The sequence below is a fragment of the Lynx canadensis genome, chromosome B3 (genome assembly GCF_007474595.2).
Source record: "Lynx canadensis isolate LIC74 chromosome B3, mLynCan4.pri.v2, whole genome shotgun sequence".
Lineage (NCBI taxonomy): Eukaryota > Metazoa > Chordata > Mammalia > Carnivora > Felidae > Lynx > Lynx canadensis.
This window is the reverse complement of record NC_044308.2, coordinates 81,357,976-81,379,996: the sequence shown is the minus strand read 5'-3', so window position 1 is coordinate 81,379,996 and position 22,021 is coordinate 81,357,976. Positions and strand designations below refer to the sequence as shown.

The 22,021-nt window shown below is 36.5% G+C and overlaps 1 protein-coding gene across 2 annotated transcripts in view; it reads right to left on the bottom strand.

Annotated features, from left to right (window-relative positions):
• The window catches only part of NUBPL (nucleotide binding protein like), a 226,491-nt gene that overhangs the window by 11,188 nt on the left and 193,282 nt on the right, over positions 1–22,021 (bottom strand). For both annotated transcript variants that reach the window (XM_030318898.2, XM_030318897.2), the window contains exons 8-9: positions 17,607–17,692; positions 1,401–1,521 (exon numbers count right to left, since the gene is read on the bottom strand). In XM_030318898.2, coding sequence (XP_030174758.1) covers positions 1,401–1,521; positions 17,607–17,692 — 207 coding nt within the window. The remainder of the gene's footprint in view (positions 1–1,400; positions 1,522–17,606; positions 17,693–22,021) is intronic.

The following is a 22,021-nucleotide window of genomic DNA, read 5'->3' as shown; positions in this document are numbered from 1 at the left end:
ATTAAAAGGAAGAGATGTGCCCTGAGTTGGGATTCCAAATTAGTTTTCCCATAACACTGTTAGATACAGCCATCTATAAACACTATCCATTTTTCGTGATCAGTAATCAGTATTTCTGACACATTCTCAGGGTAACTACACATTTGTGAGCTCTTGGTTAAAATGTAACTTAGTGTGATTGCTTCTCTAAGAGATATATTTCAAATTCTAAATAAATGATTTACAATATCGTATATCATACCACCCATTTATAAATCAGGGAATTATAATGTTGTCAGCATAATTCAATAGCGCCATTATAATTACACATTTACTTTATTACATAAGTGTATGTCAATCTGTTGTTATTATGCAGATTTGGGAAATTGAACTTTCTAGGTTAGTTAAATAAAAAACAGTTGCAGAGTATAATTAGTGGCTATAATTAAAGCAACGTATCAAAATATAACATTAGTATTCACCTGGTACTGTGGTGGCTGCTACAGTACAAATGCATAATAACAATAACACATTTAACATCAACTTTTAGAAGTTTAATTATAATAAACAATGTTGTGAAATTCCTTGATCTCTAAGGGATCTTAATTGTTAACTTCCTAAAACTAATAATTCACTCTATTCCTCCCTTATTCAGCATCTAACATCTGCCTTTGCCCAGAACAGAAACTCATTCATAACGAAAATTATCAACACATGTTTCATAAAATGTCCATTAAGTTGCTTGTAGATTTTCCAAAAATCATGTTTTATCTAAAATCTGTGTTTTGCTCACTTAACACATGAGTTCACTTCCCATAACACTAATTAATCCTTCAATTCAGTAACGTGAATGGTATGTACAATGTAAATTTCAGGTACTATATTTCACAGACATGGCAAACACATTATAAAAAGATTACAGAAAACAGAAAATATTATCTTTCTAGAGCAAAAGGACTGATAAACTCAGAACTTATCAGAAAGGCATTTTTTCATATGCACCAAGAACTGACACTTTCAAAGGTTGCTACGACACACTGACCAGGTATTTTCATATGCCTATCTGTTTATACTGAGAGATATGTTCTCAGCTTAGCAAACAAAGTGATGACCATTATTTAAAATAAGGACTTCAAATTACAAAACTCAGACCACAAAACTCTTCTCAAACTCAATTATAGGCAGTTCTTGCTTATGGTAAAAGTGATAATTGGCAGAACAAACCTCCTCTTCAAAAAGCCTCCCACTAATGAAATATATAAAGCCGAAGAAAGGTTAACAAACACATACAACTCCTTATACTTAATTTAAAACACAAAACTGAAGACAATTCATCATTTTCTGAGACACTCTTCATCATCATCTTATCCACACCTCCCCTTCTGCCATTTCCTCTGCAAAAGAATATCCTATGGTCTTACCTAGAACATCAAGATCAAGGGTCCGTGCTAGTCTTCTGGCACCATCAGCACCAAAAATATGAGTTTTATGTTTACATTTTGGACACTGGAAAACACTCATATTTTGGACAAGGCCCAGAACCTAGAATAACAAAAACCACTGAAATCAAAACAAAGTTAAACCAAATCTCAATCCATTATTTCAACAAGTTTTTACTGAGTGCCCACTGGGTTCTAGTGATACAATGATGAATAAGTTATTGTTTCTGCTCTAAAGGGAACTCACACGCTAGTGGGAGAGCAAGACACATGTAATTAACTTTAATAATGTGATAAATGTTAAAGAGATAAAAATAACACGGATCAAAAAATTCTGTCTGGGAAGAATAAGAGGTATCTCTGAGCTGCCCACATTGCTCGGAATTGTTTCTTCAGGTTAAGGATGAGAATAAGGGTTGAGGCCTACAGCAGGAATTCTAGGTGGAAAGAAGAACACAAGCCAAGTCAGGGGAACGTAGCCACACATGGCCTATTTGGGCTACAAGCTAATGGGGGGCAAAGGCAGAAGCTGGCTTGGTAAAGGGAGGTGAAGGTCAGATGGTTAACGTGCTAGATGCCATTCATGTGTTTCAGACTTTCTTCTTGAGACAACAGAAAACCACAAAAGGTTTTTCAAGTTGGAAAGATGGCCCAACAAAGGGTTTTTCAAGTTGAAAGATGATCGAGGTAATGTTACAAAATCAGACCCATTTTTTAGAAATTTAGCCCTGATAGCAATACAGAAAAACTAAGCAGAAACACAGGAAAATAAATAATTAAGAGGTTATTGTGAACAAAGTGTCATAGTGAATAACACCTAACAAGTACTGAGTGCTTATTATATACCAGGCACTGGGGGTAAATGATTTAGATGAACTATCTCATTTACTCATCTCAAAAACTTTATGAGATGGGTATTTTATCATCCTCATTCCATAACTGAAAAAAGGACACTTCTAGCAAAAAACTCTTGGCTCTTATCAGAATGTTATTATTTGAAATAAAAATTTAAAGTCTTACAGAAAGTGTCCATCTCTTTCTGAATTTCCTAACTTCTGGCATAAAAGAGATACTTTATAAACATTTGTTAAATAGACAGTTTCTGCAAATATAATCCTTATTCATATTTCTTTTAATCCCATTCTTTTTAAAAAATATTTGTTTGTTTATTTATTTATTGAGAGAGAGACAGAGATGGGGAGAGACAGAGAAATCCCAAGCAGGCTCCACATTTAGTATGTATGTATGTATGTATGTATGTATTTATTTATTTATTTAGGGGGAGAGAGGGAAGGGGGAGAGGGAGGGAGAGAAAGAGATAAATCCCAAGCAGGCTCCACACTTAGTATTTACTTACTTACTTACTTACTTACTTACTTATTTATTTAGGGGGAGAGAGGGAAGGGGGAGAAGGAGGGAGAGAAAGAGATAAATCCCAAGCAGGCTCCACACTTAGCATGGAGCCCGATGCAGGGCTTGATCCCATGACCACAAGATCATGACCTGAGCCAAAATCAAGAGTTGAATGCTTAAGTGACTGAGCCACCCAGGTGCCCCAATCCCATTTTCTCATTAATGGAAATTAAAGCAGTGCTTTGCTTCTAAAATAAAAATAAGGAAACACAATTATCAGAGGCTTAGAGATAACATGTGTATATCATCCTATCAATTCCACCAAAAAGATCATCATTACAGGAGGTATCTCTATTAGAACATGTGCATTTTAAATGAAGGACAGCAGTGATAGTCTACAATGAAACATATAGATAAGGTGATCAAATTTATTCTTCTCTCTGAAAAGAGAAACAGAAAAGACTAAAGTTTTTCAGAACACATGCAAATGAAGACAAATTGTGAGGGACATACATTTGTAGCTAAGCTTTTTCTAAGCATCGAATAGATGCCATTTTGCTGATGCAAAGCATTATAAAAAATAAATCACACTGTACTTCGGTAATTCAATACCATCTCCAAAAAGCCAGAAGAAAACACCGCTAATATCACACACCTTATTTCTTTATTCACTATGTCTATATAATATACCCATTGCTTGGGCAGTTTTACTGCCATTTATATGAAATGTGATATAGTCCCCTCACTGTAGAGCTTTCAACTTGAACATAAATATATCACTCAAGAAATGGGAGGGCGGTGCCTGGGTGGCTCAGTTGGTTAAGCATCTGACTCTTGATTTCGGCTCACGTCATGACCTCAGAGTTTGTGACTTGGAGTCCCACAGTGGGCTCCATGCTGACACTGTAGAGCTGGGTCAGGATTCTCTGTCGCCCTCTATGCCCCTTCTCTGCTGTCTCTCAATCTCTCTCTCTCAAAATAAATACAAAAACGTAAAAAAAAAAAAAAAAAAAAAGAAAGAAAGAAAAGAAAAGAAATGGGAAAGGAAAAACAAATAATGTGAACACCTACGTGAGGGTATACTCTAATTCAGAGAGAATGGGAAAAGCATCCCTACTCCACAATCTCTTAGACTCCCCAAAACAGAAAGGGATGGAGCAAGTATTTTCAATGTATATGATTAACGTAGAAGTATCTTGTTACTGTTCTCTATGCCTCAGACATGTTCTCTATAAAGACCACAAAATGTCACAAACATAAAACTATAAGCAAACAATATTTAATGGGCTCCTATTATATGCCAGTTACCGGGCTAAGCGAAAGGGGTAGCATTCAGTGGTGAGCAAAACAGACTTGATCCTCACACTCCTGGATAGAGAAATAGACTAAACAAATATTGCAAAAATCTACTTAAAAACTGGAAGAGCTTCTCTGGAAGCAAGTACAGTGTATTATGAGAGTGTAGAACACAGAGGACAACATACCCTGGGAGTCACAGAGGAGTTTCTTGAGGAAATATGTGACGCAGAAGTTAAAGAATAAAAAGGAGGAAAAACTCTCAAGATACAAGTAGGGAGAAGTTTCCTTCAAGGAATTGAAAAGCCAGCATGGTTGAGGAATGGTGTGAGTAGTGTGAGATTTTTCTAGCAGGACACAAAGCACTAAACATAAATAAAAAGTCATTTTGTTAAAGTGGTCATTAAAATTAATAACTAAATTGGAAGACACAAGAGAGTGAAAAGGCAAAGTATAAAGCAGGAGGTGGTATTTATAATATACATCCATGACACAGGGCTTTTATCTGGAATATATAAAGAACTCTACAAATCAATAAGAAAAAGTCAGAAATTAAAAAATGGGCAAGACTTAACCAGCACTCCATAAAAGAGGATATGCAAAGACCAACAAATGTGAGAAAAAAGGGTTCAACTTCACTAATCATCAGAGAAATGCAAATTAGGACCACAATGAGATATCATGCATATAAGCTTTAAGACCTGATTAGAATAGATGAATGTCTATATGACTGTAACAACCACCAACACCAAATCTCCATGAGGATGGAGAACAAGTAAAACTCATAGTTTCACCTGAGTGTAAACGGGTACGACCATTTTGGAAAGCTGGCAGTTAATCCAAATAATTGATATATGTTTAGTTTCCACTATGGCATAGTAATTCTGCTCTCAGTTATAGATTAACAGGAATGTGAACTTAACATTCAACAAAACACATGTACAAAAGTATTCACAAATAACACTAATTATTCCCAGATAGAAAATGACCAAATGGCCATCAACAGTAAAATGGACAAATAAATTGTGGCACAGTCACACAATGGAATGCGACATGATAATGAAGTTTAAGCAAAATAAGCAACATGAAAGTATATACTTATTATTCCATTTACATAAAGTTTGCAAACAGGCAAAACTAATTTATGGTGTTATAATTTGGGTTCCACTTTGGGGAAACTATTATAAATAATGCTTCCATGAATGTTTTTATACATGTCTCCCCCTTTTTCTCTTTTTTTTTTTTTTTTTGCTAAGTATTTAGGTTACGCATGTTTAACTTCAGCAAAAAATGCCAGGTTTTCCAATAAAGTTCTACCAATTTACACTCCTCCCAGTAATGTATGAGAATTCCAGGTGTGACACAGCTTCACCAACATATGGTATCATCAGTCTTCTTTCTTTTAGCAAGTATGGTGAGCCCATTGTGCTGGACTGTTCAAACTGTCAATGTGTTTATAATAGGAACTATATTTCCTAGAATCTTCCTTCATATATATGACTCCTGGTTAAAGTTCCCTGAAAGTGGAATGAAAACCCGGGGTGGCAGTGAAGCCTTAGGCATCACACTCTACTTTCCTTTGGTTAGAGCTGGTAAAAGCTTTCTTTCGCCAGCAAGAGTGTACGTGTATTCCAGTTTGCTCTCTTTCTTCCTGATGCTGTGCCCAGCTCTCCTTTGCACTGTGGCTTTAATTTGTGTTGCCATAATTATTAATGAAGTTGAGCATATTTTTTAAGAATTTTCCAATGTTTATTTATTTTTGAGAGAGAGAGAGAGAGAGAGAGAGACAGAGTGTGAACAGGGGAAGGCAGAGAAAGAGGCAGACACAGAATCCAAAGCAGGCTCCAGGCTCTGAGCTGTCAGCGCAGAGCCTGACACAGGGCACGAACTGCGAGATCATGAACCAAGCCAAAGTCGAACGCTTAACGACTGAGCCATCTAGGCGCCCCGAGCACATTTTACATGTTTATTGGTCATTGTATATTCTCCTCTGTGAAATGTCTGTTCAGGATTCTTGTCTTTTTTTTTTCTATTGATCATGTGTTGTTGTTGTTGTTTTTCATTGAATTGTAAGTATTCCTAGTATTTTAAAATATAATTCCTTTGTATTTTTTTTTAATTTTTTTTAAACATTTATTATTGAGAGAAAGAGAGAGACAGAGTGTGAGCATGGGAGGGGCCGAGAGACAGAGAGATACAGAATCTGAAGCAGGCTCCAGGCTCTGAGCTGTCAGCACGGAGCCTGTCGCGGGGCTTGAACTCACAAACCGAGAGATCATGACCTGAACCGAAGTCAGACGCTCAACGGACTGAGCCACCCAGGCGCCCCGAAAATATAATTCCTTTGTTGATTGATTCTCAACTTTGATACTGATTTCATACTGAAATGATAATATTTTTAATATACTGAGTTAAGTATGTTATTAAAATTAAGGTCACCTGTTTTGTTTTGTTTTGTTTTCCTACATTTTAAAATATGGCTACTAAAGGGGCATCTGGGTGGCTTAGGCGGTAAAGCATCCAACTTTGGCTCAGGTCAAAAATCTCATGGTTCGTGGGTTTGAGCCCTGTGTTGGGATCTATGCTGGCAGCTTGGAGCCTGCTTCAGATTCTCTGTCTCCCTTTCTCTTTCTGCCCCTCCTCTGCTCCTGCTTTCTCTCACTCTCAAAAATAAATAAACATTAAAAATATATATACGGCAACTAACCATTTTTAAATCACATTTGTGGCTTGCATTACATTTCTGCTGGAAAGTACTGTTGTAGACAATTGAAGCATGACTACAGAATTTATTTTGGTAGTTCTCCTATTTAATGTTGCTTTAAGGTCCTAAAGATGCACAAAAACATTTATGAGGGCCAGTGATTTATGAATATTTTTAAAAATTGGAGAAACATGAAACAGTTGCCTCTAAGACTATATAAGAAAGATAAACTGTAAAGTTTCTTTGCTTTTAGTTGAAATTATATCAACTGATTGTGATAACACACACATACATTTATTTGATTAATTAGAAAGAAAACATATTAAGATATGCAAAGTATGTGACAGACAACTTTTTCAATTCTTAGTTGGAAGAAAACTTAAAAGAAAGCCTGGAGTGTTAAAAAGATTAGAAAACACTATGCTAGGTTTTAAAAAAGCAGTCCTCCATAATCAAAGAGTTTTGAACAGGGGCAGCTAATATAATAAGAAAGGACATTAGAACATCCAAATTACAATTTTGTCATAAAAATTTTTCTTAAAAAGGAAAGATTTCATGTCTATGTGACAACTCTGTACTGCCTGCTCCCCCCCAAAAATGCCTTATATTGTGTGAATATTTCATGTATTGTTAGGCTGTTTGTTTATTATAGAGCTATTTTGTATAGCAGAAACATTAGAAAACAGATGCTTTGCCATAGCTTAATTTACATAATACCATTAAAATGCAGCTGCAAGCATGCTCAATCATTTTTTAATGTCTCATCAAAATATAACATGACTTTTTGTGTCAACTATACTCAAATAAAAAAATTTTAAAGAGAAAAAATGTATAAGATCCCGATCTCTTTTTACCTCAGCCAGTTTTACTGAAAGAAAGTAAATGCCACATGTCTGCTTAACATCAGCCACCACAAACCTTTTACACGTTATTTTTACGTTATTCCAATCCATCATTGGCTCAGAAGGGTACTTCTTTTATCAACTTAAAAAAAATTGACTCTCTTGAAATATCAACATTGCTTTGAAATATTGGATTTTTGTGTCCAACTGAATTGAATTAAGCAAGCTCAAAAGGCCTCAATTTTAATTTCTTCTTGGCATTTTAAATTCAGATTCAGGTAAGTAACAAGCAAGATTTTCAGGCTACTATGTAATCCAATTTCTCAAGGTTACAATCAGGTTAAATTCTTGCTGGTTGGAATTTGTCACAAGGATTACAAAATATGATTTAAGAAAAAAATGAGGAAGAGAAACTGTTAAATAGAAAATAAATAAAAATAACTGAAATAGATTAGATTCAGTTCTCCATTAGCCTTGAACCAGGTTTTAGCATATTCCTTGAAACAAGTGTACAAATATTATAATTTTTAAAAATGACATGGATGTTTTTGTTTTCTTTTTCAGAAGTAGTCTGGCATGGAAAGAACAACGAATGGGGAAATTCATGTTCTTCTCAGGACCAACTAAATAGCTGTGTGCCCATGAGGTGCAAACTCAACTTCTCTACATCTTGAATTCCAAAATGAGGGTTTATATTAAATGATGATCTCTATAATAATGATCCCTAAAATCTACTACTAAAACAATAACATTCAGAGCCTCCCTTTATAGTACCATGTACTAAGGTCTATGCTAAGTACTACATATATAATCTCATTTAACTGCCATTATAACCTATGAGATCAGTCACAAAACATTGAAGCTAAATTACTTGCTCAAGGTCAAACAGTTAGTAAATAACACAGCCAAAATTCAAACCAGCTGGGTCACTGCTTTGTATATGGAAGTCAATAAACAAGATGACAAGTAAATGGACTCGAGGATTTTGTTCATGGAACTAGGCGGTCTGAAACAATACTGAGCCAATATAGACAGGGATAGTAATGAAGAGCACAGTTATAATGGAAGGCCTAATTTGAACCATTTTCACACTCACTGCTGCAATCCAACCTTAGATTTCATTTTCTTCTCCTGGTCATGGAATTCCCTTTCCCAAAAAACACCCTCATTATACCTCTCTTGACTCCTCCCCATTAATCAATCCACCCATTTCCTGCCCTTACTTGCCCACCTAGACAGTCAGAAACCCAATGGTAAGCAAATTTAATGGAGACCTCTCTTGCTCCCTGAAATTTCTAAGCTTGTGGTATTCTCCCATGTCCATATTACTACAGTTTGGATTACTCAATTTTGGATAATCCACAGAAAAAGCAGTTAAAAATGTGGGCTCTGGAAAGCATACTGTTTGGGATAGGAGCCCAGATGCCCACTAAACTGACAGGTAACCTTATGTGAGTTATTTAATCTTCTTACCACAGTTTCCACATCTGCAAAATGAGAGAAAAAAATGTTATCTGTATCACAGGGTTGTGAGAGTTATTATTACTTTAATTCATGTAAATCACATAGAACAGCATTCTCAATAAAAACATTCATGGACTTGTGAGAGATCCCAAGGGAAGACACAAATGAGCATACAACTTTGGTCTCTGAGATGTAATAATGGTCAAGATGCAGACTGCTACCCAGTTGTATAAAGGTTACCAAAAAAGAAAAGTCACTCTTCTAAAAGTGGAAAAATTAACCAATTGTGAAGAAGGAAGCCACATGTGATACATCATGTGCAAACTAGTTAGTGTGTTCCTAGAAAGAATTCAAACAGCACTTTGTAAAGCCTCTACAGCCAATAATGAAAGATTCTTCAAATACATCAAAGGTATGAAACTTCCCAGAGAACCAAATGAGACTATTTGATAATCACAGAGGAAAACATATTCAAGGAAGAAAGGAGAGAATAAATGTGTCACTTGCCTCTATTTTCACATAAGACTGCCTATTTCTAAATTGTTTTTTATGGCAGGTCAGCTCGAGGTATTAAATATAATTGGACTTTTGGGGTCTAAGAGACAAACAAGATAGATGCTAAAAAAAGCTCTAACATGTGTTTCATGAATACATGAGTTTTGAAGACATTCACAGGTGAAGGTGTGGAACCCCAGGTCCAAACAATTAACCTACTACCATAACTGGCCACTCTGCCAGAAAAATAATAAACCACAACTTTGATCCTCATTGTTGAGAACATTGTGTAGGGTCTGTGGTAATGAAAATGGAAAACAGTGGAAAATGGAAAGAAAACATTGATGGAAATCACCTAATTGAGGTTCTAAGATCACCTCATTTTTCTTAGAAGAAAATATAATCATTAACCCTTTCAAATAAATATTTAAAAGTTCCACACCACACTAGTATTTTTGGTTTCTTTGAATTTCTTGTTTTTAATCAGCAAGAAAAGTAAACCACAGGAAAAGCAAAATTCCTATCTCCCTTTTTTAAAATAAATAAATATTCTCAAGGCTGAAATAGTTATAGAATTTTCAGGACTACTTACAAGGGAAAAAAAGGTAAGTGCAGTGACCAGCATTAGGCTATAATCTGTATTTTATTTCCAGGTCATCTGTAGCAGAGACAGGTAGCTTTGACCAAAGTCCATGGCCTCATCTTCATTGGCACATAACTAATCTAATTTTCTTGGGCTCCTTGAGAAATGTGACATATGATCACATGACTTTTAGTGAAGTGTGAGTAGAAATGTATGTATGTCTGGTCCATAAAAATCTCCATGTACACACCTCTGTTCCATTTCCCCCCCTGGCTGGCTCAAAAGAGGATGGCCCCAAAGGTGGGTTTAGAACTCACATGTGAAAATGGCAGAGGCTACAGCAGCTTAAATGAGTTCCTGGGAGAAGACCACCCTGCTCACCTGTTCATCTATGAGTACTGTTACATGAGCAAGAAATAAACTTCTATTGTATTTGCATCATTATATATTTTGAGGTTTATCTGTGACAGCAATTAACATGTATTAAATAATGCAAATTTAAATTAACACAGAATTTTAGACTCTAACTTTAGCAACTAATCTATATGAAAAGAATGGTTTAGGCTCAACTAAAGTACTCAAGGAATAAAGAAATCTCAAAGACACTATGCATCTAAGGTGTAAAAAATTTGTTAACATTCTTATTAGAAAATAAAGGACTCGGGGTGCCTGGGTGGCGCAGTCGGTTAAGCGTCCGACTTCAGCCAGGTCACGATCTCGCGGTCCGTGAGTTCGAGCCCTGCGTCGGGCTCTGGGCTGATGGCTCAGAGCCTGGAGCCTGTTTCTGATTCTGTGTCTCCCTCTCTCTCTGCCCCTCCCCCGTTCATGCTCTGTCTCTCTCTGTCCCAAAAATAAATAAACATTGAAAAAAAAAATTAAAAAAAAAAAAGAAAATAAAGGACTAGTCAAAACACATAGGCCAAATACATAAATATCTATGAAATGTATCTGTTTCATGATAACATTCTGAAAGTAATTATAATAAGCAACATTAATCGACATTTTATATTTACATTATTGGTTGTTTCAGCTTGTGCCGAACACTGTACTAAGCTTTTTACACGCATTATCTCATTTATTTCTCTACTCAATCCTCTGAGGGAAATGGTACTATAATTCTCATATTCTGAATTAAGTAACTTGCAGAGGTCATACAGCAACAAAGTGACAGACCTAGGATTTGAACTCTAGCATTCAGATTCCTGAGCTTATTCTCTTTACCACTATGCAAAAATGCCACTGTAAGTAGTACCCTATTGCCTAAAAAAATTATAATAAAATTTCTAAAGGAATTTAATTTGTAACCATAAAAGAAGTTATATACTTATTAAAGAATATAGCTCTCTCAGGGCTAAAAAATATCAATCTATGTATAAGAGGCTACAAATATACAGATTAATAAATCTGTTTCTGTGAGGAGAAGGGATGGTCACATACATCATGTGATGTGAACAGTACTAAAAAGGCCAACACCAAATCATTTGCTCCACCAGTCTCTTCCTTGCCAAACAGTTTTAAATCACAACCCTCATAGAGAATAAGGGCAGGGATTTGTGACTGAGAATCTAATGTCTTATTTCTACCTCACTGTCATCTTGAGCAAAAAACTAGCTCCTGGTAGATTTATTAATATGGCAGCCTAACTCTCAAAATCCCTTAGATTTCTGCCATTTTTTTTTCTAACCACCCTACCTCATGTAATCAATCGCCACGCCTGGCAATTCTTCCTTCAAAACGTCCACCACATTTATTCCCCTTTCCATTTTCAATGCTGTTATACTACATCAGACCCTTACTTCCTATCACCTATAGTGGTGTTTTTCCAAATTATTAAAACTATCTTACCATAAGAGAAATATTTTAAGTGTTTATCAATACAAATGTACACTTCTATGTATTGACAACTGAGACCAAATCTTTATGAAATAATACTTTCTCTTTTTAAGAGCAATTAACCCGGATATTGAAACCTTTGGTTTCATCCCTCACAGTATTGGTTTCATGACTCATTGGTGGGTTACAACCCGCAGTTTGAGTAACTCTGACCATTGCAAATGCTTCCTTCATGCCTCCACACTCTCCTGGCTCCTGTCCTTTCTATTCATTTCCACCAAATTAAGTATTTTTAAAGTTCCATTCAAATCAATTAATTATTTCCTTTCCCGCATTCTTTATGGACTCCTCTAAAAATCTCAAGAACAAAGACTAAATCCTTAGCTCAGCTGTTAAAGCTCTACCAAACCTGGGCCTAGTATAACCACTGGCAAACATTACCTCAACTATAGAGAAACTGAACAACCCTGAACACAACTTGTGATTTCCTGATTCTTTTCAGACTCACTTCTGTCCCTCCAGTCCCTTACGATAGCTATGAAAATCCTATTCCATTCATTTAATCTGTATATATTTAGTAAGCAACAATATGTTCTTGGCACAGAGGGAGGTAAGGAGTCCCTTCACTCAGAGCTTATAGTCTGGCACTACAAATGTGAAAGTACTGACAACTATGAAAACAGTTAAAAAGGAGAAATAGAGTGTTACTAGATCATGCACTAGAAAGAATTCACCTAGTTAACAGGGACAGGGCAGTCTCCCAGAAAAAGAACCATTTAATCTAAGTACCAAAGGATAAAAAGGAGCTACTAAGTTAAAAAAAAAAATGAGGGTAAGTTAAAAAAAAAAATGGTTCTCATGTGGAGAAACAGCATGCTCAAGGCCATGAAGAAAGAAACTTTGTGGCAATCTAAAATACATGGAAGATGACCAGTTTCACTGTAGCAGAGAGAATGCAAGGCAGAGTGACCTGTGAGCTGAGGAATAAAGACAACAGCAGATTGTGGCTGGCGTTATATCCCAGGTCAAATGTCCATATAAGTATTTACCTTAGGCCTATCATACACTTGGTAATTGAGTATTTAAGAATATTTAAGGCATGTTTTCTTGCCCTCCAGGAACTCACATTCTTCTGTGGAGACTGACAGGTAAACTGTAGTGGGATAAGAGTCAAACTAGGTATATGATACAGTAGTTCAGAGAAAGATTAACCTTTTCTGGGAATTTGGGAAAAGCTTTCCAGAGAAAGTAAATTTCCTGAGCAAGAATTTGAAACATGCATATGAGTTCCCAAGCTAACAATGGCTTATCAGGCAAGGGACTAGGATATGCAAAATAACAGGGGCATAGAAAAAATCATGACTTTTCCATGAAAGCCCTACTTAATAGCTCAAAGAAAGTGTTCTCATGCTCCTCAGAATTCAGGGCACCTTCACCATAATGGAGCTAGTCCACAAGACCATAAGGAACTTAACAGAAAAGGCTTCATCCTTTTTTTTTTTTTAAATCACCAAGGGAACTTATCACAGTACTTTGCTTATGGAAGGCATTCAATATGAGTAAATACATATTTGTAGAATAAGCTATCTACTGAATTAAAATTAAGGGTTCATTACCTATAGAAAGAGTAAGAGAAGAAACATACTTTAATATAATTTTCAGGAGCTGGTAAAGAGACTGCCCAAGAAGGAAGGGCTGGAGAGTGAAATCCCTGTAACTCTAAAAGTTCAAATGGTAAGGGAAGGACTCTAAACTGAGGTGCCTGGACCTCCCTTGTACAAGAAGCAACAAAAATGTGTTAGAATGTCACAAGCAAAAAGTACTCACTGTTAAAAATGTGTAAAGTTAGGGGCGCCTGGGTGGCGCAGTCGGTTAAGCGTCCGACTTCAGCCAGGTCACGATCTCGCGGTCCGTGAGTTCGAGCCCCGCGTCAGGCTCTGGGCTGATGGCTCGGAGCCTGGAGCCTGTTTCCGATTCTGTGTCTCCCTCTCTCTGCCCCTCCCCCGTTCATGCTCTGTCTCTCTCTGTCCCAAAAATAAATAAACGTTGAAAAAAAAAATGTGTAAAGTTAAAAATTTTTTTTTAATTTATTTGTTTTGTGTGTGTATGCATGTGTGTTGTGAGAGAGGGAGAGGGAGGGGTGGGGAGTGCTCATGCTCAGGGGAAAGGCAGAGAGAGAGGGAGAGAGGGAGAGAGAGAATCCCAAGCAGGCTCCATGCTGTTAGTGCAGAGCTGAACCCATGAGATCATGACCGGATTCGAAATTAAGAGTCAGACAGACGCTTAACCAACTGAGCCACAGAGATGCCCCTGAAAAAAATTTATTGTTTAAAAAAAAACAGTCTACCTACAAACACTGAAATAATCAAGGATTTGGCAGAGTTGATATGATTTCAGGCAGAGAACGGAGAATTTAATAGTTCATTTCTTCTTCTCCTTCCCTTATCCAAGCCTTGAGTTTTAAGAAAGCATTTAAATTAACTTCAAAATGTTCTTGTAGACATTACTAAACTCTGTCCATACCAATGAATTCCAATGACATCATTGTTTCCATGGTAACTAATGCACTTCAAAAAGGGAAAAAAACAGAAAGCAAGACTAAAGACCAGGCAACAATGAAATAAAGTGGTATAAACAAAGCATAACATTTCTTCTTTGCATTTATGGAACACGTTCTAATTTCAGATGCTTTATGATTACTTAGACTCCAAGGCTCTTAAATGCCAGAAGTATCTCAGAGGTCATCAAATCTACATCCCACACATAACCAGGATCCCCTTTACAATGTAGCTGCACCATGGTTGTCCCAGTGTTTACAGAGCTCATTGCTGCAACGTTCTCACTCATTCACTTGCAAAGATTACTGAGCACCTTGTTCTGAGATGATTAACATATTTTACCTCCTTTAAACATTTTTCTTGTTTAGGGGTGCCTGGGTGGCTCAATCAGTTAAGCATCTGACTCCTGATTTTGGCTCAGGTCGTTATCTCACAGTTCATGAGTTTCAGTCCCACATTGGGCTCCACACCGCCAATGCAGAACCTGCTTGGGATTCTCTCTCTCCCACTCTCTCTGCCCCCACCCTGTTCGCTCTCTCTCTCTCTCTCTCTCTCCAAAAATAAATAAATTAACATTAAAATTTTTTCCCTCTTGTTTAGAGGGCATATAATTGAAACATAGGGGTGAAAAAAAGAGGGCTATTATAAAGATACAGGATGATGTCATAAAAGCTAACTTGGGATTATGCAGTTCCGATGACTTTTACATCTATTCCACTTCAGCCCCACACACCCATGACCAACCACATCTAGGACCTTGTCATTACCCAGAAGTGTTCCAACTCTGCACACATAAACTGCAACATTTACTTTCTGATCACAAACAGCTCTTTCACTCCCTAGCTAATTCTGCACTAGTCCTATGAGCTTTTTGCAGCCCAAGATCCTGCATGTGAAATATTTCCTCACTGTATTTCCTTGCTTCTATTCTTCAGTGGCACCCACCTAGCAATAGCCTAACCTGGACTTAGTGTTTCCCTCTTCCCCGCTGTTATGTTCCATAGGACTCTGCCTCACCCTTTCTTCCAGAGTCTAGAGAAAATCTGTTGGAACAATTGAGATTGTTTGCCTCTTTACTTATAGGGCAATATATATCAAGTGCTGCAGGTAAGTGAAAATAACATAAAAGACTAACAGATACATACACTGAATCTGTCATTAGATCCCATCAATTTGGTCATTAGACATCCAACTAGCAAAGTGCACGTAAAACCTCACCCATAGCCGAAGTCCCATCAAGTAACAGCATCAGTTGAAATAGGTGTATGCAATGATAATTTACAGGGTGGGAAATAAAAAGTGCTGGTTTCAGCTTTTTAAAAGACTTTTCCCTCAAGAACTGCATGATGCTTTTGAGTAGACTGTACATAGGTCTCTACCCTTATCTTACAGAATGAGAAGTTAAGCATTCCCTTACATGCTGATAGGATGACTGTTATCCTAGTTGAAGTGGCAGTAACAGACCACTGGCCCTGTTACCTAATTTCTGCTAGAAAGATTACAGATAACTCGTTTTCAGTTTTTGGTTGATAGCCCTCTAACTTTTTGCTGATTTATATTTTTAAAATCCCATGTAAGTATTCTTATTTAGTGGGGAGCCTGGGTGGCTCAGTCAGATAAGCATCTGATTTCGGCTCAGGTCATGATCTCTCAGTTTTGTGGGTTCCAGCCCAGCACTGGGCTCTGTTCTGGCAGCGTGGAAGCTGCTTGGGATTCTCTCTCTCTCTCTCTCTCTCTCTCTCTTCTCTCTCTTCTCTCTCTCTCCCTCCCTCTCCCTCTCTCTCTCTTTCTCCCTCTCTCTCTTTCTCTCTCTGCGCCCCCCCTGCTCTTGCTCTCTCTCTCTCAAAAATAAATAATAAACATATTTTTTAAAGTATTCATATTTAGTTATTTGGGCAGGTGTTACTTATACCTAGTCTAAAAAACTCTGTCCTGTAAGATTTAAAATCTACTCCTGAATTAATCAAGGCCATCTGATAGCCAAGATGGAGGCATCATGTTGGCTTTGTACACAAATGCTTGCTCTAAACTGTATTCTGGCACAAGACCACTTGCTTACACTGATGCACACTTGGAGAAAAAAACCTATTTATGTTTTTTGTTTGGTTAAATTTATTTATTTTGAGAGAAAGAGAGCACAAGCAAAGGAGGAGTAGAGAGAGAATCCCAAGCAGGCTTCAAGGTGTCAGCGCAGAGCCCAGTTCAGGTCTCGAATTCACAAACTGTGAGATCATGACCTGAACCGACATCAAGAGCTGGATGCTTAACTGAGTGAGCCTCCCAGATGCCCCTATTTATGGTTTTTAAGAAAAGGTAATGAGAGTGTGTTCATTATATAAAGGATTTCTTTTTTCTGAGAACCTAGGAGAGACTTATGCCTCTCTGGTCTCAGCTCTCTTTCCCTTGAACTTCAAGCTCTTTCTAACCTCATGGAAATGGACAGTTTTATAAAAACTCTATGTGGCTGCTAGAAAATTCACGGCATACTTCTCATATGAATTTAAGTCCCTCAATGGCATGCAGTTTGTTTACAAATTCACTTCTAACCCTGATTTCAATAGTTCTTTGGCTTAATATTATATTAATTTGTCATATTATATAGAAAATCTTCAGATACATTTTAGAAGACAGTGAGCTATGTATGAGTTAAACTGGAAACAAGGAAAAAAGTCACTTTTTTCAACTGTCTTCCCACCAGAGCTCTATTCAAGTGTATCTGCCTAAACACTAAGGTGGGTTTTTTTTTTTTTTTTTTTTTTTTTTTTTTTTTTTTTGTCAATAATAGCTTTCAGTATTTGGAAAGGTAGTATTTATTCACAAAACTCATACATGAAGGATGTTTTAGACTTCTTAAAAATATTTTAGTGCAATTAGAATCTTTCTTGACCAATATAACGTGCATACACATTTGCACCTATATGTGTGTTGTTAAAGTAACCATAAAGTAGGGTTTTCATATAGATTTCTGTAAAGAACTAAATCAAAATTTGGGCTGTATTTCTCAATGACTTGCTTCTTCAGTTAAGAGTGTCTCGTAACAGTGAAGCTATACATGCTTACAGGCACATGGACTTTTCGAAACATCTCAGCACCCTTGTGTGCATCCATCAGTGCAATGTCCTGGGGTGTGGAGACAATCACAGCACCTAACCATTGAAAAACAAAGCAAAGAGAAAGCAAGATGATGCCATCATTTAATGCTTTATGAAAAGACTGCTTCTAAAATTACGTTGCTTACAGGCTAACGGAGTCTACTACATTAAACAGATAACCTGTATAAATTTTACATACTTGCACAGGAAAGATGAAGAAATATCTTCTTCGCTCTTGCCTATTTTTGACTACTCACTTTTAAAATAACAACTGACTGGGGGGTGCCTGGGTGGCTTAGTTGATTGAGCATTCGACACTTGATTTTGGCTCAGGTCATGATCCCAGGATCATGGGATCAAGTCCCACGCTGGGCTCTGTGCTAAGTGTAAAGCCTGCTTAAGATTCTCCCTCTCTCTCTTTCTCTCTCTCTCTCTCTCTCTCTCCCTCTGCCCCTCTCCCATGCTCGCACTTTCTCTAAAATAATCAAAAAACAAACAAACAAAAAACCCCAAATGACCAGTGATTCAAGATCACAGCTATACCATCAGAACTTTCTTTCCATTCAGACAATGTGCTAGTTAGAAGATGCACAAGGTAGGACCTACTTTAAAGAAGCTAATAGTCTACTTGGAAAACCAAAAAATTAAGGATTATAACACAATGTACTAAGCACTGTAACAGAGATATGCTTCCTCGATATTAAGGAATTATAAAGGAGAAATAAAGGAAAGATAACCAATTCAATCTAGGGGTCAGGATAGCGAAAAAGCAGAAGGTAAGGAGAAGCAGTAGGGGAAAGGTTTCAGAAAGAGATGACTCCCAAGCTGAGTCCTAAAAGTTTGTATTATAGAAAACTCACTAGTATGGAATGCACTGTGAAGAATAGTTTGGTAGGGGTAAAACTAGGGGCTGTGGTAGAAATTGAGATGCAAAATAGTGGTGGCCTAAATGAAGGTAGCACTGAAAGTAGGTGCAGATAGAGGCTTTCCTGGGTCTCTATTATTACCCCGAAGAAACCGGATAGTTCTATGGTATAGTGTTTTTAGAGAAAGTGCAATGTAATTTTGTCTTTAAGTGGAAACACCAGAGGCCTGGTTATGATTTGCAGTTTGTAATTTCTTAAATTTTGTAGGTTCTTCTAGATAGTAACCTGAAAAATAATTAACATAAACATATTCTACATTACCTGGATGACCATCATGTTATAACTAAATACATACTGACATGACCTTTCAGAACCACAAACCACCAAGTTGGCACCAAGGGGTTAGTAGTTCATCACAACTAATGAAAACAGAGGTAGAATCAACAATAAATAATGGACTATACCAAATGAAGGTCAAATGGTACAACAAAGTATTGTCTGAAGGGACATTTTGAAGAAGTCAAAATAAAGACAAGTGGCAGGGAACCAAGTTATCACAAAGCACATGGCAATACAGGCATATCAAAGTCAAAAGAACTATGCTAGAGGAGTTAGCTACAAATTCATCTTGCAATCAATATTTTCATTCCAGCAAGAAAGAAAAAAGAAAAACACTTCCTCTTTTAAATTAATGTCTTTAATTTGAATTTTATTGATCTTTAAAGTTTTGCTTATATTTAACCTATAATATTTTTTTAGTTTTGCTTATATTTTTAACCTATAATATTTTTTATTTAAAAAATTATATAAGCACTACGAGCTTAAGGAATTTATATTTATACTATATTTATACTTTGTTAAGTAGTCATATAATAAAAATAAGTCAATATGGGGTATGGGGCAGATTATTTTACCTTTAGAAGGAGGGCTTATTCATTATTCAAGTTTGAAAAACACTAGCTTTGGAAACAAAATTAGAATTCAAATTTTTATTCAATAGCCAACTTCCTTTGTAACTAGGGTAGTAACAATCTGAGATTTAGTTTCCTCATCTACAAAATGGCACAGTAATACTAGGTCACAGGATGAAATAATTAAACTCATGTACCTAAGATGCCTGACATGATGTCTGGACAGAGGGTAAACATTCAGTAAAAGGAAGCTGCCGTTGTTGTTGCTTATAGTATCACCATTCTTATCTATATTACTGCTGTTAATAAAATGTCTTAGATGTTGCTGGGAAGGTCATTTTTATATATGCCATAAGGCAGCTCATCCTGCTTTTCAAATTGCTCCATGGATTACTACATCCTTCTATTTTTACTTGCTCTACCCAAGGAACCAAAAACTAGTCGACCATTCTGTTTCTTGTCTTTCAAAGATTGACAGAAATCACACCTCTGTAGAAATTATATTCTAACTCGATAGATCCAATATACGTCCACAATTTGCCACCTGCTAGGTCCTGTTATAAATCTATTTCATTGCTTTTTCATATCCAGGCATTTAGAAGAAATCTGATTCTAGTACTGTCCCTATCTATTGTGTGACTGACCTTTGGCAAGTAACTCAGCATCACTCTAGGTCTCAGTTTCCTTAGCTGTAAAATTAATGCAAGAACTAGATAGTCTCCAAGGTCTCAGCTACCTCTGATTAAATGTTTTAGCATTTCCTCTTAACTAAAGTTTCTGAAACCACTCCTGTTCAATCTGACTGCTCAATAAACCTATTTAAGTAAATGTGAAATGCTATCCTCCTCAAAGAATAATGGCCCCTCAATCTCAGAGCCATTCTCTTCACATGTAAATAAAAACTCCTTGGCTATTTCCTACAAATTCTCTCTTAATTATATACCAGTATATAGGGGGCTTTCTATTGCATTAGCCCTAAAAAGTACTTTTAACTTTCACATAATATAATCATTTTATTATTTTAAATAGCCTTTGTCTACTATTTGTATTACCACTATACAATATAATTTCATGGGTAGTTACAATTTTTTTTTCATTTTCTATCAAACAAAACTGGTACAATACCTTGCACAAAACAGTCACTTAATGAAAAATAGGTCATTTAAACAATTTTCCTGTATTTTCAAATCATCTATCCTAGACTAATGCTGCATGAACTCTTAGTTGGTAACTCCTTGAACCAGGAGTCAAGAGCTCTGGATTCCAGGGGTGTTTACTATGTTTTTGTAACTATATATCCTTGAATAGCTCACTAAATCTCAATACATCTCAATAAACTCTTCTGTAAAATACACCTATTTCCATTGTTCTTATTTAACTTAAAGTTATGTTCCACTAAAAAAAAAAAAAAGAATGTAAAAGTGTTATAAAAATGTTTGGTGGCATTATTTTGACAGCTATAAGATCCTACAGAGAAGGATTAAAGTGCCTTGGTTTTCTCTGTACTTGACCCTAACACAGTATCACAAATAAGCATCCACACCATCTGAGTTCCTTTGTAATCTAAATAGTACCATTCATACATCAATTAATAACTTTTTGACAAGGATAATGATCATCTTCTATGTCCCATAAAATGCTTACAAAACATAAACATTCCGGGGCGCCTGGGTGGCGCAGTCGGTTAAGCGTCCGACTTCAGCCAGGTCACGATCTCGCGGTCCGTGAGTTCGAGCCCCACGTCGGGCTCTGGGCTGATGGCTCAGAGCCTGGAGCCTGTTTCCAATTCTGTGTCTCCCTCTCTCTCTGCCCCTCCCCCATTCATGCTCTGTCTCTCTCTGTCCCAAAAATAAATAAACGTTGAAAAAAAAAAAAAAAACCATAAACATTCCATTGGAACTACCAGCCACATTTATAAAAGAGGGTTTGGTGTAAGAGTTTTTTTGATGATGTACTTGTTCTTAAATAACTAAGTCCTTAATCACAATGCAATCAGTCTTTAGGACAATGCTGACAGAAAAATTTTCTAGCCTTCTTCAAAGAATACAAAAAATAACTGGCTCACACATAAACAGATGTGTGCCATTCTTGGGGTGCCTGGCTGGCTCAGTCGGAGGAGCATGTGACTCTTGATTTCAGGGTTGTGAGTTCCAGCCTTACGCTGGGTGTAGAGATTGCTTACTTACTCACATGCATACATAAAGATCACTACTTCTTTTGCTATACAAAATTTTAATATAGTAAAATTAAACTTAATCATTATTAATCAATCTGTGCATCACAACCTAGATTTTTAAATTTTAAAGGAATTATATTAATTTTTTTCATGTTGTCTCTTTTTTTAAACATGGTCTTCAAACCTGATATTACATTTTATCTTTATGATTCTTGAATGCCTAGCTAATAAATTTTCATTTTTCTCAGGGCTCTTGGAACATGAATCAATATGAACTAGCCCAAATTTTTTTCCCTTTAATACCTTCACTGATGATGTCATTTCACTCTTCTGACGGAGGGTTTGTGCTCCCTGTACTGACCACGAGCAAGGTCAGCAGCAACAAAGAGAATGTTCAGTTTGCAATAAACGGAATTACTGTCCAGGGGGA